We start from the raw sequence: 21893 nt of genomic DNA on the forward strand, positions 1-21893 counted from the left end.
ACTTGAGCACTTGTGTGCACTTGAGCGCACACTTGGTTGCCCACAGCGACCGCGCGCCTGCTAAACCGAGAGTGTGCGAATGCGAGCGCTGGTTGGAAACTGCGAGAGTGGGACAATGTTTTGTTGTTTTTTCGCACGGTCTGAAGTTGGTCACTTTGTCGGGCCGGGGGGGGGCGTAGTGCGAAAGTTCGTTGATCGCACCCCCGTGATAATGATGAAAAATGTCACCGAGACTGTGGTGCTTGGGAAATGTTTGCGCATGATTAGCATTTGAAAACTTCGGCATCCAACTTGGGACGTCCTGCTCGAGCAAGGTATCGCAACATGGAGCAAGCGGAGTAAGTAAAACATCTCGAGCCTTTGCAACGTAAAATAATGTTCTGTGACATCGTTATGCATGAATCAAGACATCAGATGTCGCACCCTACTTATAATTGTTTGTTTCAAGTGCCAAAAAGGGTGTGGAAGTACGGATTATACATATCTTTCTGTGGAAGTCTGTAGTTCCGCGTACGACCGTATACTGTGCGCGAAACTTTTTGACATTTTTATTGGTGTTGTATTGTTACATATGTTGGCTTCGTTCCCATATGTTACCCCTGTTTTCGTGCGTCTTTGTTGCCGCAGGGAGAAACATCTTGATCGCTTTCCTCAAAAGGACACGCAGTGTGTACAAACTCGAGACAAACCGAGCGCCAGTTTTGTCTCGATCGACGTTGACATGGAATCTGACGTCGACATCAGACCTCTTGTCACATTCCGCGAGAAACTGTCGGCACTGCTGCATTCTACTAGGTTTCAGGTAAACGCGCCAGCGTTCTTCATTTTGTGAAAAATTGCATGCACCGTGATCCCATCTCGGGTACAAATCCTACTGGCCAAACTGGTTTAAAGAACAATTTCCAGTTGACACCATTTGACATCCAATTGAGTTCCAGTTGGAGTAAACTGGAAATCTAACAGGGAATTGCTCCTTGAACCCTGCAGTTTGTCCGGTTAATATTTGACATACTCATCAAAACAATATTTTGCACTTGCAGATTGCCATTGTGGTTCTGGTAGTTCTCGACTGCCTTCTAGTCATCACGGAACTGCTTGTGGAGCTGGAGGTCCTAAAACTTCATGAGCACAGCTCCATTGCACCAAAGGCAAGCATATATAGCTGCTACTAAAATAGTAAGCAGGACTACATGTGGGACAGCCTTCAAGAACAATAGACTTCAGATGACGTGCATGCGGTTAATAAGGGACTGAGCTGCTTAAGCGCCTATTTCTTTCCAGGTTAACTACTATATTTATTGTTAGATTCCTGTGTATTATAGTCACAGTGTACGAAATACTGCTGTACGGTTCTTTTAACAAACAATCCCAATCTCACATTTACACCTTTGCTAAGAGAGGAGTATGCATAACTATCACATATTGACAGTATCAAGACCATCTAATTGTTGGGGTGTGGATTGACCATATTGGGAAGGTATGTGTGCGAAAAAGACGATCATGAGAGAAGAGGATACAGGACGGGGGAAACAGGACAGGATTGTGCTCGTCCCGTCCTATCTCTTCTTCTCTCGTGATCGTGTTTTTTGCGCACATACCTTCCCATCTTCATCAACCAACTCGCCCAACAATGTATCCTGTTGACCATATTGGCAAAGCAATTGCTTTTCACCATGTTTTCCAGTTCATTGCAGTAGTCTCATTTTACTGGGAGTGAAATCCAAGGGCTCTCATGCACTGTGTGTATAAAAATTTGACACGTAACACAGTGGAGCCCACTTATAGTGTACTTGACGGCCACATAGATTCTGTTCATTGTTTCTTAGCATCGTAAAATTGTAACTTGAATCTTAATAAGTGAACTCGCCCTGGTAAGGTAAACAGACATGCAAAGTTAAAAAAAAATGGCATTGATTTCTTTAAAAAGTCACTTAATGGATGTCCGTTTCTATAAAGCAAACACTGTAAAGCCACTTTCTTATCTCTCCAGCATAATCTTATACCCCTGACCGAGATATCTTTTGGGGACCAGCCGCTTTACGGCGATCGAAGCGTTCAAAACATATGGTAGTAGGCTATCATCCACTTCTTCAATTCTCGACAAGGAAACAGTGGTGAAGCTGTCACAGCACATGTGTGTGCAGGATATGTACAGCATGTCATGTTTGCTGTCTGTGCTCCACCTCCAAACAGCAGCAGCACAAGAGGGAGAGATTTGACCTCTGCTGGTGGTGTATGCCCCAGTGGGCCAGCAAGGCATACCTCATGACTAGTATTCAGCGCTCAGATTGGTGATGATGGTTAATCACTGGCTGTGCGCAGCAGTTTCCCTCTCAACACTGCCCCTTGCTTACGCTTACAACAATTTTCCTTCCACATTAGACACTCTGCTCAAATGGTGCGTGTGCAGGCACTGCTTGACATTGTAGTGTATTTTATGGGAGGGTTGATACTACTTCCCTGAGAGGGAGGGGTGGAGGAAGGGGGAAGGGAATGGGAGATGCCCTTTGGTCTCTGCAGTGGTCATTTTAAATCAACCCAGCCCAGCCTCGTCTTGTTTGCTTCTCTTCTCTGCGTTGTGTTTTTTGGCTGGTTTAATATGAATGTTTAACAACTTGCCCAGTCGTCAGCCTTGTTGAATCTACATTGGTGGCCGGAAGTGTGCGTCTTTCACGTGTTTCAACTGTGGCTGCGAGTTTCTGGGTCTCCCCGTTCGCTATAACAGAGTGGTGCAGTCACAGTTTGTTTTATTTTAGATTCTGTGCCGTAGTCCTAATGTACATTTTTAATGGCAGCTCCACTCTTGTTCGTAATAAGCGAGCATTTGCTATAACTGTGGCTGTTATTAGTGGGCTCTACTACATGCGTTAATTCAATTTTTCGTTCGTTTAATTCTGACTCGGGTGTAGCCTCATGCTTGAAATTACACACTAGAGAAGCAAATAAGTGATAATGACATCGGCTCTTATGCAGCGCATGGTTCAAAAGCACAGAAGACAGTTTGTGACGATGTGCAAAATCTGTTCTGGGCTGACCTGTGCTGAGTGAAAAAAAAAGAGAGCGAGAGAGAAAAAGGTTATAGAAGAACAGAGTAGCCAGCCTGTGGGTAAAAAATTCTTAGTTCACTATTGTGTCGCAGGGGAGGAGAAGTGGGTTGCAACGTGCAGAATGGTGAGGCGCTTGGTTACACAGCAGAAGACCAGCAGGCCTGGTCACTGCTGAAGGTCAGGACTGACACTATGTAAGAGAAGGAAGTAGAGTGTAGACATGCTTGACAACTGTCTAAGCCCTTGGCCAAGTGCCGGGCAGCGAGTGAAATTTGCAAAATGAGCACCAACTGACTGAATAAATGTTGACCAATGAGGGTGGCTGGAAGTCTGTTGAGGAAAAAGGCGGTATTAAGATGAGAAACTATAGATGAGAAGCTTCAGGAATGTTTCATGTTGCAGCCAGAAATGCTCTTAATCAGACACAAAATTTCTTATTTTAGGCCCTTTTTCCCTGCAGCAGTTTGAAAACTCTGCATTTGAGAAAAGTGAGAATTTCAGAGCGTAAATTCTCTGAAACTACACTTTTCTTCAAAACCTTTTCCCCTAATATTGTTGTTGTTTTTTTTTTTACGAAAAAGGCGAATTATCCAAACGTTTCACATGGGGAGTATATATGATAAGTGAAAATATGAAACCTACTTAGTGCCCATCCAGCAACCTGCACCACTAAGTTTGAATTCCCTAAAAGCTAAACCTCAAGAGAGGTGAGCAGTATCAGGCCGGGTGCATTTTTAGGAGTACCAAAATCGGGATGACGCAAAGTAAGACAAAAAAGGATGTGTATTTCTAGTGCTCTGTTGCACGTAACGCAACACTTGAGCATTGTGCGAGGCATTGCTGTGCAAACCCTTCAGTGGTGCTCTGCTGTATCACCCATTTCGTGCTAAGCTGCAGCAACTTGTTCGTGTGGCATATAGACACACTAAGAAGCAGGCAGCTCATATTTGTGCCATAGGAGAAAGTCTTGCCTGTTGCTAATCCGAAAACAAGTGCTTTGAAAGGCTTAGTTTTCTTCCTGTTCATAATGTGGTCTTGTCTCTTGCTCAAGATGTCTGTAGCTGATACTTGCACTGATGTGACGAACAATGTCTCTGGATGTGTGCAGAATAACTTGCCCAGCTAATTATCTTTAGAACTGTACACCACCTAGCAACACATCTGTCTAAAATTTGAATTGTACAAGAGACAGAGTATGCTGTCTGAAATTTATTTTGTACAAGGGACAGAGTAAGGCTTTAAAATGCCAATAATCAACTAGCGAGTTTTCTAACCATGCAGTTTGCTGGCATGAGTTCGTTTATATTGCTACATGTGCAGTTTTTGAGAACCGAACGAGAATGGCTGGCTTTCGATGCTCAGCAATTTTAAACTTTGTGTAAAAGCATAGGAATGAAGTAAGGCCCGCCACTGCACCTACCAGTGCAACTGTCAATTCAGTGATATCACATGACCTTACATTACACCTGTAGTCGGTTGATCAGCTAATCACATCACAGGTGCCATTGGATGCTTCCAAGATTTCTCTCCAGTGAGGCTTTTAATGCCGCCATATTAATACAAATAAAACCTAGCCAATCGGTTCGCTCTACGTTCAGTAGCCAAGCATGGAAAGTGAAGAAAGCCATTGCTAGAGGGGAGGCGCTTATTTTTCATAGAGAGAACCTGCAACTGAGGAGTTACCACTTAGCTTCAAATGTTTCTCGCAGCCGTTTGTTCTCTGCGCTCTAAGTAGACATTTTGCTGAGATTATTTGTGGACCTTCTCTGTCATATACATTATGTGATCCGCAACATATGTGAAAATTAGGCCCTTATGCCTTACAGAAGTTAACTTGTGCACGGTATTCTACAGCATTGAGTATGTGACGGTATATTGAGCTGATGAGTTCCCTGAAGGGATTATGCAAACACATCTTTGGTCTGAAGCTTAAGCTGAATGTCAAGAAAAAAAAAAAAAGAAAAAAAAAACAAGCCTCACTTGGCCAAAGTTAATCTGGACTTTAGGATTACTTTAGAATGCAATAGGATTCATTTTTCTGTTTGCAGATTATCCATTCAATGAGCATCTTTATCCTGAGCCTCTTCCTGGTGGAAATTGTTGTCAAGCTGTATGCATACCGGCTCCGCTTCTTCCACCACAAGCTGGAGGTGTTTGATGCTGTGGTGGTGATCATTTCCTTCTCCCTGGACGTTGCGTTCAGGGACCCCGAGTCTGCCGCCAACGGTGCTGGCCTCATCATTGTCCTCCGACTTTGGCGAGTGGCACGCCTGCTCAATGGTACAAGACCTTGCGTTTGCTTCCTGACGCAACTGTAGACTCTGGCTACGGTTTGAAGCAATAAGCAGATGCAAACGCTAGCACAGAACACAGGGAGAAAATGCCAAATACTGACAACTTTTACAGATATGACAGCACAGCTTTTATGTGCACAGAGTGTGAAGTTGGGCTAGTTGGTTTTCTATGCCTTACAGAAGTTAGCAGAAAAAAAAAAAAATTCATTATGGATCAGTGCAATTCGCATGATAGTTTGTGTTATATTAGGGTCCCCTCCTCACCAACTGATGCTACATCTGTTGACACTGACAGGTTCAGACCATGTGAGCAAGTGGTGTGATCCATTTCATCATTGTTGCATGGCATACTGCACTCCTTTCTCCATTCTCTGCACCCCTCGACTCTGATTGGCGACCGTGGTGTGTTGCTTGCCACCAATTGCCTCCCGCTTTCCCCTAGGTGTGGAGAGCCATCACACTAAAATGTGACGTACAGAAGCACCTGTGTTCCGTTTTCTGTATGTCCGGTATTTTGCACTAACTCCTGTAAGGTTTTATGTGCATACACCAAAGGCAAACAAAAAGATGGTAAACCTGTAAACCCTCGCACATCTGCCTGCCCCTTTAAGTTGCGCAGTACCAATCTGCTGGAAGAGAAAAGCAAATGTATGGCAGGACAGAGCCTTGAGCAAGGTTGTTGTAATTTTAAAACTAGTAGATGCTGTACAACTTTTGACAGGAGAGGCAGGCAAGCAGGAGTTGTGATGCTCATTAAAGGCTGCTCAGTCTTTTGGGAAGATTGAATTCTGGTAAGACCGGCAGAACTCCTTAGAAGTAGCACCAGCACTGGTGATTAGTGTGTGCTACAGAGATAGCGGGTCTATTCTTTTGCCATGCTGCAAAGAATATGTTGGGAAAACAAGCAGGTGCCTAAACGGGAGAGGTTGAGGGAGCATCATAGCAGCACGAGTCATATTGCTATGGCGCTATCTGAATGCTTACTCGAGAAACTGCCACTATCCTTGCAACACTGGGCAAAACTGTTATTTCGGAGCAACACTCAGCTAACACACGAAATTGTTGAAATGCACAAAATGCAAAATCTGAAAAAGAGTTCAAATTTTATGAAGTACCTCCCCCCCCCCCCCTGCTCCCCTCTCAAAAGCTAAAAGTTTCACGTTTATTAGGAATATGTGTAGATTTGTGTCATATCATATCGGCGGTTTTGTGCCTTACATTAGACATGTAGTTTGACTAAGCTATTACATTTTTAGGACCTTAATTCCTTCATTTCTGTAGCTAGCTTGACATTTTGGCCTGACTTAAGCGTCTCAATGTGGCACAAGTCTCTTAAAATGAAAACAAGACAGCATCTGCGTTTGTCTCTTCCTTGCTCGATTGCCTGTTTCATATTTATTCGGCATGGGCAGGCGTCTTGAAGTTTAGATGGGATGAGCATGTCAATGCGCAATTTCGCTGTTTCATGTAAACACGGGTAGTGTGTAATAACACTCATTTCCACACTTGAGACTCCGAGTGCAACATTTACGAGCCAGTTAGAGAGCTGCTGTCATTTCAGATGCTTGTGAAGTTCTGCCTGAGAGTTTCTCTGCTCCTTCCTTCCTGCAGGCATCGTGCTCACAGTCAAGACTCAGGCAGAGCGACAACTTATGCGAGAGAGCAAGCTGCGCGAGAAGCTCATGCAAGACCTGCTAAACAACCGCGACTACTGTAATGCTCTGGAGCAGGAAATAGCGTCCCTCAGGGACCTCTTGGAGAGCCACGGCATCACCGAGCTTCCGCCTACGGTCGTTGTCCAGGAACCACCCACAAATTCTGATGAAAACAGGCCACAGCAAAGCGCAAGTGAATGAGGTTCCTCAACTGGTTTGTGCACAGCTGAGCACTTCCTCCATGAAGTGTTGCACATGAAACCAGTTATGAGCCTGCGTCGAAGCCTGTGTACAGCACAGGCCAGCAAGGCAACGCCTGTTTACAGCTTTCTGTTTGTGATTTCTGTTAAGTGTTGAGTGACAGTATTTATTGCTCTCCTTTCATGTGGCTATGGTGTCTTAACCTGTTTTTGCCCTGCCATAGCCTTGACGTTTTTATAAAATTTTATCTGGGAATTTATTAGCTACCTGTGCTGCAACGTTAAACTTTGCAGAGCAACGAGTCATATCTAACATGTACACACATGCGGTGGACTTCGTCTAGTTTTTGTGCTTATAGTATTGTAATTGTTTAGGCTCTTTTTTCTTCCTCCTATTGCTGTAATCCCTCAAATCGTAAAGCGCTTCTACACGCTTGTATTCATATAACTGTCTTTAATAACTATGTTCAGTGCATGAATGTTGTGTAAATGTGATGTCTATTTGAATTACCAGTGAAGCCACAGAGAGAGCAACGTTAACGTGCCAAATTTCCAAAACAGCACAGCGGTTAGCAAGAGGTGTACTGCGAAGTGAACTAAGGTGGCCAATTTGGCTACAGCGTAACGTTACCTAGGCTGTTAGAAGGCAACATTGCACTATGCTTGATCCCTTTGTGCAAGTACTAGCAAGACAAAAGAAGGCACACGTGTAACCCATCTGCTTTAGCTCTTCATGGTGCCATAGTGCGTGAAGGAGCAAAGACACACAGTATTGCGAAGAAATCACAAGACACCTCATGGCTACTCAGTCAACAGCATCTGTATGCAGCAGTTTGATCTTTAGCTGCCACCAAAGTGTTTGGCGGGATGCAATTCAACAGTAGGAAAAATGTTTTGAATATTGACTTGCATCGCCTATGAATAGACGTGACGAGGCAGATGCAACAATGCATGACAAGGAATAAGAATAGGCGCAGTTTGCTTTTGTGATCAGAGTAATTGTGGTTCTTCCAACCATTTTCAACACTATGGCTACACTTGCAATCATGTTTGAAAATTTCTTGATTTTCCCTAGTCTTCTGGTGCTGGCATGAACATTCAGTGTGGTGACAGTTATTATATTCCTGGTGCCTAATGTGCAATCTGCCTCTTTAGAACCGATTTTTGCAAGTGCCTTTCACGGAACTCTGACACACGACAGTTATGGCTTGTAGATGAGATTGTGTCTGAGGTCCCACCATGATGGTCGCAGCTTGGGATACAACAGGATACAAATGGAATCGAGTATTGAAAAACTTTTGCTGACCATTCATGGTGTACATAATATGCAAACATCTTGTGATACATATTTTGGGTGGTTATTAGCCACAGATGAATTTTAATTTTGAAAAGCCTTCATGTGCCTTGATCAGGCAAGAAAGTTCATATCTCATACAGAGGGCATGAACAGTATGCAATACTCAGCCGAACAGTTGCGGTTATATTGTTATTGTTTTTTGTGCTGTTTTATATCGTTGCAATGCATGTGTTATTTCCAGTACATGGATGTTTTATATTGTCACAATATATACATTATTTCTAGTAGGTGGTGTTGCCTCTTATTTTCTTCAGCGCGATAGCTCTACTCAACTCTAAAGTCACTCCCCAGGATGTTTGCTTTAACCTCAATTTAACCTTGAGAAGCACAGCATAGCAACAGAGTGGCTTTAAGTTACACTAAGGTGCAGTCTTGTGTAATAGCTTGTACACACCGGCCACATTGGAACCAATCATCAGCATGACCACATGCACACTGTCTGTTGGTGGGCTTCTGGTAATCCAATAACGCTTACTGCAACACGGTACACAGTATGTTAAAGGTACCTAATAACATTGAGAGTCTACGCACGAAGGAAGAGGCAGTGCTCCCAAAGAAATAGCTACTAAATATGCAGAGAAAAATGTTTTATGAAAGTAGCCATAAAATGAAAAGTTTGATTATAGGAGTCAGAAGCAACCTCATAGGTTTATTTGAAACAGCAACAAAGTGTTCACATGAAGCTACTAAACTCAGTTTTGTGCAAAAGGTTCATTTAAGAAAAAGTACAATAGTGCCATCGTAACTTTGCTCAGTAAGTTAAGCTACAGTGTGAAACTTTTGGCACAATGTCTGAATAAGAGTACACAAGACCATCATAACAGAAAATTCACAGCAGGAATCAAGCAATGATGAAGGATTTTTTGTGATAAGTGAGGCAAGAATTATTTCACTGGCTTTGAAGCTTTTTCTTACTATATTTCATTAAAGGTCAATGTGCACACAGTTGTCTTCAAAACTAGCACATAATACAAAATGCAATGTCTCACGTTTGTAACATATCAAATGCACATCTGTGCACTATATTATACATTTTATAATTGAGTGGTGGAGGGAGCTGCAACTTCAAATTCTGCTCAGCAAAACACAAGCCAAAGTCACCATGGTCTTAAACAGTACAAAAAAAAAAAAAAAAAAGGCAAATATGAAGGTGTGATAAAGTATCACAGAGTGGAATTCTTCACATAAGATACGTACAACAGTAAATGACGGTACCTACATTGGGGAAATTATACAACAAAAGTAAAACAGCACATGAATATCTGATCATTACAAAGATTGTCAAAGCTTGAGCATAAAGTTTCCATTCGTCACAACTGTAGACAAAAAAAAAAAGTTTGGAGCATCCAACTATAGTCTGCCAGTGTAGCAGGCTTAATAACTTCAATGAAAGATCATTCCACGCGAAAGGTTTACAAGCTGAAATGCCTCATTTTCAAATGTGTGCTTTTTACCAATAAAAACTGGAATTCTCCTTGACACATACTAGTGAAGCCTGATATTAAAAGTGGCAGATATTCCAACAGTATTCACAAAAAAAATATTGGTCCAAAGGAAAGTTTGTTAGCTAAATGTGGCACACCAGTTCACGTCAAGAAATACTCACCAACAGTAATATGCAGCCCGCAAAACTTTGTAAGGTTTGCAAACACAAGTACCTCCTTGGTTTTTCATAATATCAGCCCCTATAGCCAAGATAACGCAAGTCAAAACCTTCAGATTTCTTTAACCACTCATGATTGACAGAACTAGATTGGTTTTGAGCAAAAAAATATTGATGTGTCATGATAACCATAACCAAAGCCATGACAGTGAAAGGAGCAATGCCTATCAGGCTAACTACTGAACAAGAAAACCGATGCATGTACGTAATATGCAACATGCCATTTTCGTACAGTCATTCCAGTGACTCAAACTTGAAATGAATTAGTTGTGCACAGTATATAAATCACTGCTACCCAGTATCGCAAAGCTGTCATAAACCTCTGTCATTTGCAGGCTTACATTGTGTCTATGATATACCATTTGAGATGCTTGGTTTGGTTTGTGGGGTTTAACGTCCCAAAGCGAATCAAGCTATGAGAGATGCAGTAGTGGAGGATTCCGGGAATTTTGACTACCTGGGGTTCTTCAACGTGCACTGGCATCGCACAGCACACGGACGCCTTGTTTTTCGCCTCCATTGAAAAGCGGTCGCAGAGGCCGAGATTCGATCCTGCGTCCTTGGGAACAGTAGCCGAGCGCCGTAACCACTGCGTCACCCTGGCGGGGCATTCTTTTTTTTTTTTTTTCTTTTTTACATGCTTTATATCCATTCAATTCGCCCCTGCTGCTGCTACAACTGAATACTGGCATGCTTGAAAGCCTGCACTGCTCACCACATGTGCACTATATGTGGTAAAATGAAATGGTGACCTGCGACAGTATCCTCATTTTTGTGGCAAGGCAGAACAAAATCTGCTCCAGGTTAGAAAAAAGAAGCATTTAATTGCTTTGCAAATAAGAATCGGGTCAGCAGATAACATATGATAAGAAATGCATACCGAAGGAGGCACAAGCAGAGAGAAGCTTATTTTCAAGTGGTGTAGTAGTAGTATGTGGTTACTTTATATATTCAAAAGGAAGGAAAAGGTGTTTGCCAGCCCAGGTATCTGCTATATCTGGTATCTGAAGCACCTGAACTGGGGTGGCAGAAATGAAGGGATAATGAGGAAGCGGTAGACGAAATCAAAGAGGTGAGCGATAGGACGAAAGGGGTAGGACTAGTGGCGTGCGAATATTGAAATTTTTCAATGCGAATTGAATACTAATAGGAAAAAAAAAAATGCCTTTGGATATCGAATTGAATATTGAATATCTTATCAGTGAAAAAAATAATAAAGTTAGCAAGCATTGTTCACTTTGTTTATTTCAGCATTCATATGATATCATTAATTAAAATCAAACTAGAATTGCACACAGATGTATAACCTACTGAAAAATCTAGTATAAATGTGATGCAAGATTTCGTAGTTTTTTTTTTTTTTTTTGTACAGGAAGGATCCACATTTAACCAGGTGGAGATGTTACATTGCTGCTGAGTGCAATGAACTCTCAGTAATTCGGCCTTCAAATGACCAGAAAAAGTGTCTGAGTTAACTGAAAGCTCGAATTATTGAATGGGCCTGAACAAACTGCTGAAATCCTTTGCATCACAGTAGTTTTATACGATGAACTACAGCACGATGGTTGTCTGCATTTTAGATCAAACGGAGATAATAGTGTCGTTTTTTTTTCGCCATTTCATCAGCCCACCGCGGTGGTGCAGTGGTAAGACGCCAGACTCCTGTGCCGGAGTACGCGGGCTCGATCCCAACTGCGGCAGCTGCGTTTCGATGGAGTCAAAACGAAGAGGCGCCCGTGTGCTGTGTGATGTCAGTACATGTTAAAGATCCCCAGGTGGTCGAAATTCTTCCGTAGCCCTCGACTAGGGTTCCTCTTTCTCTTTCCACTTTCACTCCCACCTCCCTTCCCATACGGTGCGGTTCAGGTGTCCACAGAAACAAGCGTGACAGATACTGACAGTGTGACAGATACATCTTTCTTCATAGTCCATGTGTTGCTTTTGGATGTTAACGTCACAATATTCCACAGTTCCCTATGGCTGATTGGTTGCACATATCTGTGCAGTGGCAGATATCCTTTCTGAAAGCTCACTAGTTCCTTGGCCGGTTAATGTAAAACATCATATATCATATATATAGAAGGTGGTCATGAGAAAAAATAACAGATCACCAGAAAAAGCACAAGGTCAAGAAGAGTGGCTGATTTTTCAATTGCCAACTGCATACAGCGTGTGCATTTATTAAAATTTCCAGCTAAAAGTGTGCAACATCACACAATGGCATCCCCTTCTAGTATATTGTGGCTGTATGGCACTGCCAGCCACAGTCAGAAGAAAAAAAAGGAAGGGAGTTCAGCACAAGGAGTACATGCCTTGTGACATAACCCATGTACATGCTGTACCATGAGTGTCATAGAGAAAAATGTATGGCAACTGAAGCTAAAAAAGCAGTGGAATACAATTACATTGTGTATGGATGCCATGATTTTGCAGAACGTTTCTGCGCCTGCTACAGGACAGCAACTAAGTTCATGTTCCCGAGGCCATGTCCAGATTACCTATATAACCCCTTTGACAAAGCTTTATAGTGTGCCCATTCCATGCAGTGCACAAGAGTTTAATTCCATGAAACAATATCATGTTGTAAACAAAACTTGAAGGAAAAGTGTTCTAATACTATTTCTCTCCTCCAAGCAGCTTCAAACAGAAAGGACCTCATCTTTATCGAATGAATGAATATAAATACACAACCATAAATAGCCAGATCTCTGTCAATTAGGTATCACATATATTATACAAACATGCAATAGCTGCACCCCAATGTTGTCACCAGCTTTCATATGCAAGAAGTGGACAATGCTGACCAAACACTGCCTTGTTTTGATGTGTCTGAGGATGTGAAATTAGACGTAAAAGAGTAGGCCCCCATCATCCCATAAAGAGCATTGAAAGATGGAGATGTTTAGCATTACAGCATATGAGGGAAGAGTTCAGCCACATATTGTTCCTAAAAGAAACTGCCTACCTGCAAACTAGCTTTCCGAACTTGTCACTGTCCAACTGCATAGAAAGTGGGGGCCTGTCAAATTAGCTCGTGTTGGTCTCTCTTCCATGTAAAAGTTCCTTCTTACTTTAGACAGCTCTCGAAAACATGGGACAATATGTGCACCTGAAAAGGCTTGTGATAAATTTGGTAATGATGCCCTAAGGTATGATTTCGATATGCTGCAGCAGCTAATATTCCTGTAAACCGATTATCCAAGTTTAGGCATTGCAAGATGAATGCTCATTAGATGACACCTGTTACCTACTACTAACTGGCACCATCTGGATGGCTAAAGAGGAAATTTCATGTGGATGTCTCACTGAGTTTTGCAAGCATTCAGCGTTTCTTTTCTTTCTTTTTTTTCCCAAAACAATAAAGAGAGCCTTCAAGGTTACACATATGAGCATTCGAATTACACATCGAGGAAGACAATCCAATCTGAGATAGGACTGTGTGAATGAGTCGCAAGGAGAGTAAGACTAAAACTTGATAGCACCCACTTGATCCTGACAATGCAATTAACGGAGCTGTTTCATTTTCTAAGGCAGATGTGGTAACCTTCTTGAACAAATGATAAGCTAAAGAAGAAAGAAAAATATCCAAATCTTTTACTGTGCAAAAATCACACCCCAACTTTTTACACAAAGCCTAAAAGAATAAACTTTAAAAAGTGTAAAAAGTGTAGTATACAGAATGCATTTCTCTCACAAAGCATGTGCAAGAAACTAACAAGCTCAGATTATCCTCATGCATCATCAAGTTAAAGAAAGAACAATTTCAAAATTTATTTCCCAAATTACCTCTAAATTATCATAAAACAACAACAGGTTGTGCAATATTATTCAAAGGTTCCAGTGCCTATAACAAGTTAAATACAATATTTAGTGGAATATACTGCAGGCCTCAGGTGGGTCCACCATCGTTCACAATGAGCAAAAATATCTGAGCATGACAGAAAAAAAAACAATAAAGCTGAGATATCACATAAAGACACACAATACTGGAGTTCCACAATGGAGTTAATGTCAAATACTAACATAATATATACAGCAGAGGCCTGTTCCCACACAGACCCACACAAATTCAGTAAAAAATTTGTGTCCCTTGAACGGATTGGATGTGATCACTCATGCAACATAGAACATCCTCGCTGGCATTCCTCCAAGCATTAAAGAAATATTTAAAAATGTTCCTCACAAATATACTGGCGCAAAAATAATGATCCCCATAGAAAACATTGAACAACAGAATGCTACATATAAAATGTTTTGGCAGGCTTCGTAAGGTGACAATGATTGCAGATCTTCTGTACACTCTACGGTCTCAATAAAAGCACCTACTAGTGTGGCCCGGAAGGCATGACGAGGGACATGAAAATCACCGGTACTACTATACTATCTACAAACTACATGCTTCACCTAGGTAGACTCATCTTTGTCCAATCAATTGTGGCGAAGAATGGATGGCACTTGACATCTTCGGTACCCGTGGGGCCATAACCGAGGCGCTGATGGGCGTAATAGGCTAGGAGCTGTGGGGGAAAAAAAAAAAAAACTAGATGAAGACCAATTGGGTAATTACAGAACGTTAGCAAGCAGGCCTTATTGCTTTCCTTTGTTTAAAATTAAGAGAGAGGTGGTCTCAGACAGAAGCCTCAGACAAACTAATCAGTGTGGCACTGCACTGAAGCTTCACTACAGTCGAACCCGGTTATATCGAACCCGGATATATCAAATTTTGGTTATATCGAACTCGCAAAATATCCCCTTGAAAATCCCATGTAAAGGTATAGGAAAGCCGCGTCATATATCGAACTCAATTTCACCGGTCGTTCGATATATCAAACTCCGCACCACGCACTGGAAAGTGTGCCTTCCCGAAAGACGATCGCATCACCCTTGGTCGTTTGCCGCGTGAAGTTTTCAAGCCACGCGCGGAAGGAATGAGAGGGGACAGTTCGGCGACAGCTGGTCTGGGCAGCGCCGCGCCCATTCCCCAAAAGCGCGCGCATCTGCAGTTGTCGTTTCCCGCGTGCCAACACATGACCTTTGCAAGCCATGTGCGTGGGTGTGTCCATTTGTTTGCCGAGCTATCTCTCTCCTTCAGCACACCCAACGCATTCGCCAAGCCAGCTCAGCCCGTTTTCAGATAGACGTCGGACGCTTTCTCCAGCGTGTGTTGCAAACCCTCTGCGTGCGGCGGCGCGGCGGCGGTCGTGGCTATGGCGCCTGCGGATGTTAAGAAGCGACAGCTCTCTCTCTCTCTCTGTTCTTCTTTTTTTTTTTTTTGCGAGAGTCATTCTTTCTTATCGTTGCGCTGTACGCGCGGCGTAGCTTAAGATATGGCGGCTGCGGACATTAAGAAGCGGCAGTTTTTTTTTTTTTTTCGGGGATGTTTATTTTATTTCTTTTTTTTATCGTTTATACTTGCATGTATGAATCAGCGAAAGTATGCGGTTAGCTGCTGCGATTATGACGCCCGCCCCAAGCGCGGCATGATAAATTGAACCAGGCTAGTGCAATCAAGCCATCATGGGCACTCTGCCAAGTTCGCTCCCCGCCACCGCAGGAGCTATCAAAAGATAAACGCGCCCTGACGTTATCGCTGCGCAGCATCTTGGCACGCTGCCAATGAGCTGTGGATGAGACAACTGAAACGGACTGACGCGTGCCATCGACATGCAAGCGAAAATGCTGGCGATTTGTGTCGCCGCGGCGACACAGAAACCTTGTTTTGAGCTGCTGCGGTGGCTCGAGCAGCGAGAGGGACGCAGTTCCAATAAGTTTGAAACTTTTCGCTCTGTCACTGCCGCTCGTCGCTGAGATCGCTCAGTCGCTTGCCTGTGAGTGAGCTGGCCTTAACGCATTTTCTTTTTTTTCAAATTCTCGGGTGCAAAAGTGGAGGGTGGGTTCATAATGCGAGTGGGTTGATTACGCGACAAATACGGTATCATTTTTTTGCATCGTAAGTGCCGTCACAAGCCGATTTCTATATATCGAATTATCGATATATCGAACTATTTCGCGATCCCCTTCGAGTTCGATATATCCGGGTTCGACTGTATAAACGAACAAGCGCATAAGATTAGGTGCCATGCAGAGTGAGCACTCCATTGGCAGCTTTACAAACAAAAAAGCAAACAAACACACACACACCACGCATGCACGCGGAGCTGAGCAAGAAACACAATGATTTGGCATGGCAGGTCAGGTTCAAAGAAAGCATGTCAGAAATCACACCGCAGAATTTTATAGACTTTTGAGCTCGCCATCAGTGGACTTGCTTAGAGTCACAAAAGAGTGAAGTAGACTTGTCACCTTATCGAGCAGGTCTGCTGCCTCAGCTGAAACATGGGCAGGAATGTGGAGGCGAGTGGTCGGTGTGACTCCTCCAGGATGGCACAAAATGAGGGGCTGAAATGAGAAAATAAAGGAAGAAGAAAGTTAGCATCAGCATGATGCAGTGCATGCAGCCACACGTTACGCCCAATATATACCCCAGAAATGACTAGATGTGTGCAACTACTGAATGATACCATGAGGATGTGAAATTATTAAAGTTCCTTTCATCGATGCAACATCATGCATGATGCATCCTTCGTGCAATTTCAATCATCACATTAATACTAATGCAATTACTACCCTTTGTATGTAAGCTATTTTCATGATGTGAAGGCGAGACTTCCACCCTTGACACCAAACCTGTAGTTGGAATGCTGTTGAAACGAAAGGACACGCCGTCCCCCTTTTTCATTTAGTGCACATCCAAGAAAAAAAGAGGCTGCAACAAACAGATGATCCACTGAACAAAGTATTAATTTCTGATACTCAATTCTTAATTTGTGCAAATGGCATGGCCTGTGGAGGCAACAAAGGAAGCTATGTTCAGCTCAGATTTCTTGCCACCTTCATGGCAACAGCTAAGGCACGTCCTCTATTTCCCTGACAGGAATGCCATTGTTAAATTGCGTCACAACTGTTCCGTTTTCAGCAGTGATGTCAGGCACATCACTGAACCTGCCACTCCAAGTGGTTCATCCAAACATACCGACATCATGCACATTGTACCGGAGAATGAGATAAATAATAAATAAATAAACAATATTTGCTACCACAAACACTATCACTGAATTTCGCGTCATGCAGTGGCAACTGCCCCATGATTTTTCCGCTGATGCCTTTTCTGTCTTTTGTCATTTTACAAAAATCAACACCACAAGTAAGGCTGGCAGTTTACTAGCACCTCCAAATGCCTGCTACCAGCAAAGGGCTCATGGCTCAGATGGCAGCGCAACACTCTTGAAAATGACCGCACAGTTGATCTATGATACAGGTTATTCATGAGTGGTTGTTTTACTGTAGGGTGCTGAGTACTTTCTGCGAATCACTGACATAAACAAAAAACAAAGTGGCTTTCATTTCTGCACAAATAAATCCTCCCTTCAGATTTTCTAGGCTTTCCTAGCACAAAAAGAACTAAAATCTATGCAAAGGATCAGTTGCATAAAAATCACAGCATGATTAATCCATAATACAGTACAATGCCACAAGCCTCCATTCAGCATGGCTTCGGATATGGGCAAGCTAATGCTCTCATTCCGATGAAAAGGTAATGACGGAGGTGCAATGAATGTTAGACCTTGCCTCACTTCATTACTTGACAGTCTGCAAAGCCCTACAGAAACCAAAACCACTGCAGGCAAAAGTCAAAAGCCCCATGCACATGTAGTGCCTGCACATTTAGGAGTTTACATAGTCACCACTGAACCAAGGACGTCAGAGTAGTTACAATGTCATAGTTGCTACGCAAGAGAAATTTAGAAAAACAGTTCCGAGGTGTATACTCTGCTCGTGAGATATTCCTTTTTCTGCTCACTTAGCCAGGATAATTTGTTCTTCAAGTTTTCTGCACTCTTCCAAATTCCATGCTTTTTATCTAATGTCACTTCTTGCGAAAATTGGTGCTGAATGTGCATATGGAAATTTAGATCTGCGATAGACTTTTTACATTACAGGTGCCACTCAGAATGGGAGCAACAAAAGTAAAACACAATGCAGGAAGCACATCGCTCTGATTAGGTTTGTAGTTTAATGAAGCACAAGTGTTATGAAAACTGCATGCACACAATGGAATTCAGTCCCACAACAGCCTGATTAACAAAGACCTGATAGGAACCAAGATGTCTGCACTTACGGCTTCTGCAAACAGCTCATAGAGGAGTGCTCCAAGACTCCACCAGTCGCATGCTGGAGTCACTGGACCCAAGTTGTTGATCTCTGCAGAATTTCCAAATGAAATTATTACAATGGAACCTCGGTGATACGAATCTCATGAAGTCGCGAAAAAATTCGTATCGTCAAAACAAATGATAATAAGTATGCAGAAGCACAGGAAAGGCAGTCGCGCATCTCTGTTTATGTCTGAGAAGGTTTATTATGATCACGCGGTCACAGCTTGCCACTCGCGGTGCACACAGCGCGGCAGGCGATTAGGACGTCGGCAACGCGCGGGCCGCGTGCCTCCGCGGACTTCTCGCGGCGTGTACAGCACGACAAGAGATGGTGACGTGCCAGCCGCGTGGCATCACAGACTGCTCGCAATGCGTACAGTGAGACTAGCGGTCGCAAAGCCTACGATGTGCAACCTGTGCACTCCCGCCGCCGTGTGCGCCGCCGGCTACTACTCACGCCGCGCACTGCTGCAAACCTTTCGCGGCATGAAAAACGATTGCAATGCCTGCGATGTGTGGTCCACCCACCTGCGTATACTTCTCGCAGTGCGTACAGCATGACTGGAGATAGCGGCATGCGGGCCGCGCGGCGTCACAAACTGCTCGCGAAGCCAGCGATGTCTAGTCCGTGTGAACCCACCGTATACGCTGCCGCCAGCTGCGGTGGTTGCGGCGTCTGCGGTTTGCGGGTCATGTGCTGCTGAAAGCGTTTCACGGCGTAAGCCTGACAGAAAATCGCGACGTCGACGAGGTGCGGGCCATGGGTCATCGAAAACTGCCCGTGATACGTACATACAGCATGGCTGGCGATTGCGGAGTCAATGATATGCAGGCAGTGCATAGTGCTCAAGGTTGCGGTCGCAGTTCGCACGTTCTATCATCCGTGGTGGAATGGGGGAGTGTTAGGACCATCCGAAATTTTGCACATTGCACACAATTCAATCTGGACAAAGAATTTTGCGAATTCGTATCATCTCGAAATTCGTATTAACTCGATTCGTATCACCGAGATTTTACTGTATACGAGCAACAGAATTAAATGAACAACCCTGTGACTGCACTAAAAAAAAATGGCAAGATGCAAATGGGAGAAGCATGAACTACAAGATATTAGGATTCACAAGTGCTAACACTGCTCTAACAATTCTAGTTGCTTTTTATGCAGAAAGCCGTACCTTGTTAAAAGCAAAGCTGCATGTATGAAAATTAAAACGCAGGATAAAGGTATAAAGTTTTCTTAGCTGATTGAGAAAGAGCCACAGAACACAACAAAAAGGATACAGAATTTACATAACTACTTTTTTTTTTCAAGGAACTCTATTGACAAAACAAAATAAAATGTACAAACACTGTTTGGACCAATAGCTCAGTAGGCTAGTGGCCGGTCCAAATACAAATATTACTCTCAGGTTCAGCCATAGAGAATCAAGGATTGAAAGGAACAATAATGATATAAACTGCAAGTAAAATAAAATACTCACATAATTATGAGTACCAAAACGATGTAACAAATACCTATGAATTTACTGTGAAAAAACTTACCAGAAGCAAAACTTCTACACCTGGAAGATATTTTAACACTATAACATAGTGGTGTCCAAATGCTAAATTTTTCAAATATGAATCGAATACAAATATGTAGGAATGTGCAAATATTTGAAATTTTGAATGTGAATCAAACATGTCTTTGGTTCAATTCGTGTTAAAAAAACTGATATTCGAACGTTATCGAATACAACGAAAATTTTCGAATTCACTGCAGTCCCCCCACCCCCACACTGCACGCTTCAGCAATTCTAGTTTAATTTTATTTGCAAATACCACGTGAATTCAGAAATGAACAAGGTGAACAGTGATTGCTATCTTTTATTTTTCCATTCTTTTTCACTGATCAAATATTCAATTTAACGTTCAAAGGGATTTCTTCACCATACTCATATTTGATTCATAATTGACAATTTCAATATTTCCACACCCCTACAAACTTGGTGGGAAAAAGAATGCCTTCGAATATCAAACTGAATGCAAAGTATCAGATAAGTAAAAAATTGAAAAAAAAAAAAAAAACAAACATTGCTTGTCTTATTTAATTCAAGATTCACAATATTTGCAAGAAGAATTAAACTAGAATCACACAGAAGTAACACGCTATTGGAAAATCCAGCATACATTTTATACAGTACAGTATTCCATAAAACCAGTTTTATACAGGAAGGACCTGCATGAAACCAGTGCAGATGTCATACTGCTGTTGAATACAGTAATTTGGTCTCCAGGGGACCATAAAATATTGTCTGAAACAACTGAAAGCTCAAATTATGTAATAGGACTGCAAAAAGTGCCCAAAACTGTTTCCATCGCAGTAATTTTATCTGATGAACACCTGCACGATAGTTGTCTGCATTTGATGCAAAACCAAAGTAGGAATGATGTTTTCCCCGTTTCGTCAAGTGCTCCACTTTGTGCACACCGTCGAGAAGGCCCTCTTCCCAAAAGGGAAGGTCTCCTTTGCAAAAGAGCCCAGTTTCATTTTGAAGATGCTTCACTGCACAGCTCATGCGGTCAAGCATTGTGGTGAAGCGTGGATGATGGTGAAACTGCGGCGAAGTAAACAATTTTCGGTGAATTCGGTAATTCTTGAATATTGCAAAAATTCCGAATATCAGTTCTTCGAATAAGAACACAAACTGAATAACAAACATAATAGATTTACACATCCCTAATACGATAACAACAAAAGGGTCTACAAACGTCAACTTAAACTTTATACAGATATGTCCGACAAAAGGCTTACCTGGAGCACAATATTGATTCTCGCGTGCAAACTGACTAGGCGAATGGTCGACAGAGTTGAAAGCACAGCAGTATGTGAGCACCACGTGCCCTGTTCAAGAAAAGAAGGGGAAGGGCAAAGGGAAGGAAGAAAGGATTTAATGTCAGTTTGATGAATTTCAGCATTTCCTTAATTTAACCGGATTCTCAATCCGCATGCAGAAATTTTCAGCAGGGGCAAGATATCTAAGGCAGCACACCAAATCCTGACTTGCATAAGTGAGCCAACAAAACTATACACTCAAGCACTAGTGGGGATTCTGGGGAACGCAGGGATCACGGGGAATTTGTATGCAGACAGGGTAGCCCGAGGACATACAATGTACCGTGCGCTCAACAGTCTCGCAGCAGAGGACCCGGCACCGCTTGACCCCGACTACACCATAATACTACAGCACTACAGAGGCTTGCGGAAAGTATATCTGGAGCCACATAAAAAACTCAGAAACGAGGAGGCCGTAGATCTGAGGCGGCTGCAGATGAGCACCTTCATTAATTTACATATATTACACGCGATGCATCCCACTACATTCAGAGACGAATGCCCATGATGCGGGAGGGCCCCTACCCTGTACCACATAACGTCGGAATGCAGTGCACATCAATAAGAAACAATTCCAAATCCGAAT

The 21893-nt window shown here is 42.7% G+C and overlaps 2 protein-coding genes across 2 annotated transcripts in view; one reads left to right on the forward strand and one right to left on the reverse strand.

The window, feature by feature from the left end:
* Nucleotides 1-80: 80 nt before the first annotated feature.
* LOC146196029 (voltage-gated hydrogen channel 1-like) lies at nucleotides 81-8780 on the forward strand. Its single transcript, XM_084598046.1, has 5 exons — nucleotides 81-338; nucleotides 628-802; nucleotides 1041-1148; nucleotides 5096-5327; nucleotides 6953-8780. The coding sequence occupies exons 1-5, from the start codon at nucleotides 325-327 to the stop codon at nucleotides 7195-7197; spliced, it is 774 nt and encodes a 257-aa protein (XP_084454172.1). The 5' UTR covers nucleotides 81-324; the 3' UTR covers nucleotides 7198-8780.
* A 322-nt stretch (nucleotides 8781-9102) lies between these two features.
* The window catches only part of LOC146196030 (ribosomal protein S6 kinase-like 1), a 34530-nt gene continuing 21739 nt past the window's right edge, over nucleotides 9103-21893 (reverse strand). The window contains exons 12-15 of the mRNA XM_084598044.1: nucleotides 21227-21316; nucleotides 18396-18478; nucleotides 16520-16615; nucleotides 9103-14733 (exon numbers count right to left, since the gene is read on the reverse strand). Of these exons, the coding sequence (XP_084454170.1) occupies nucleotides 14617-14733; nucleotides 16520-16615; nucleotides 18396-18478; nucleotides 21227-21316 (386 nt within the window). The 3' untranslated portion in view covers nucleotides 9103-14616. The remainder of the gene's footprint in view (nucleotides 14734-16519; nucleotides 16616-18395; nucleotides 18479-21226; nucleotides 21317-21893) is intronic.

The sequence above is a fragment of the Amblyomma maculatum genome, chromosome 3, assembly GCF_055883805.1.
Source record: "Amblyomma maculatum isolate TAMU_Amacu chromosome 3, ASM5588380v1, whole genome shotgun sequence".
Classification (NCBI taxonomy): domain Eukaryota; kingdom Metazoa; phylum Arthropoda; class Arachnida; order Ixodida; family Ixodidae; genus Amblyomma; species Amblyomma maculatum.

Coding starts and splice junctions, on each gene's coding strand:
- LOC146196029 (XM_084598046.1), top strand. Junction 803..1,040: donor TGCATTCTACTAGGTTTCAG/GTAAACGCGCCA, acceptor TTGCACTTGCAG/ATTGCCATTGTGGTTCTGGT. Junction 5,328..6,952: donor AGTGGCACGCCTGCTCAATG/GTACAAGACCTT, acceptor TCCTTCCTGCAG/GCATCGTGCTCACAGTCAAG.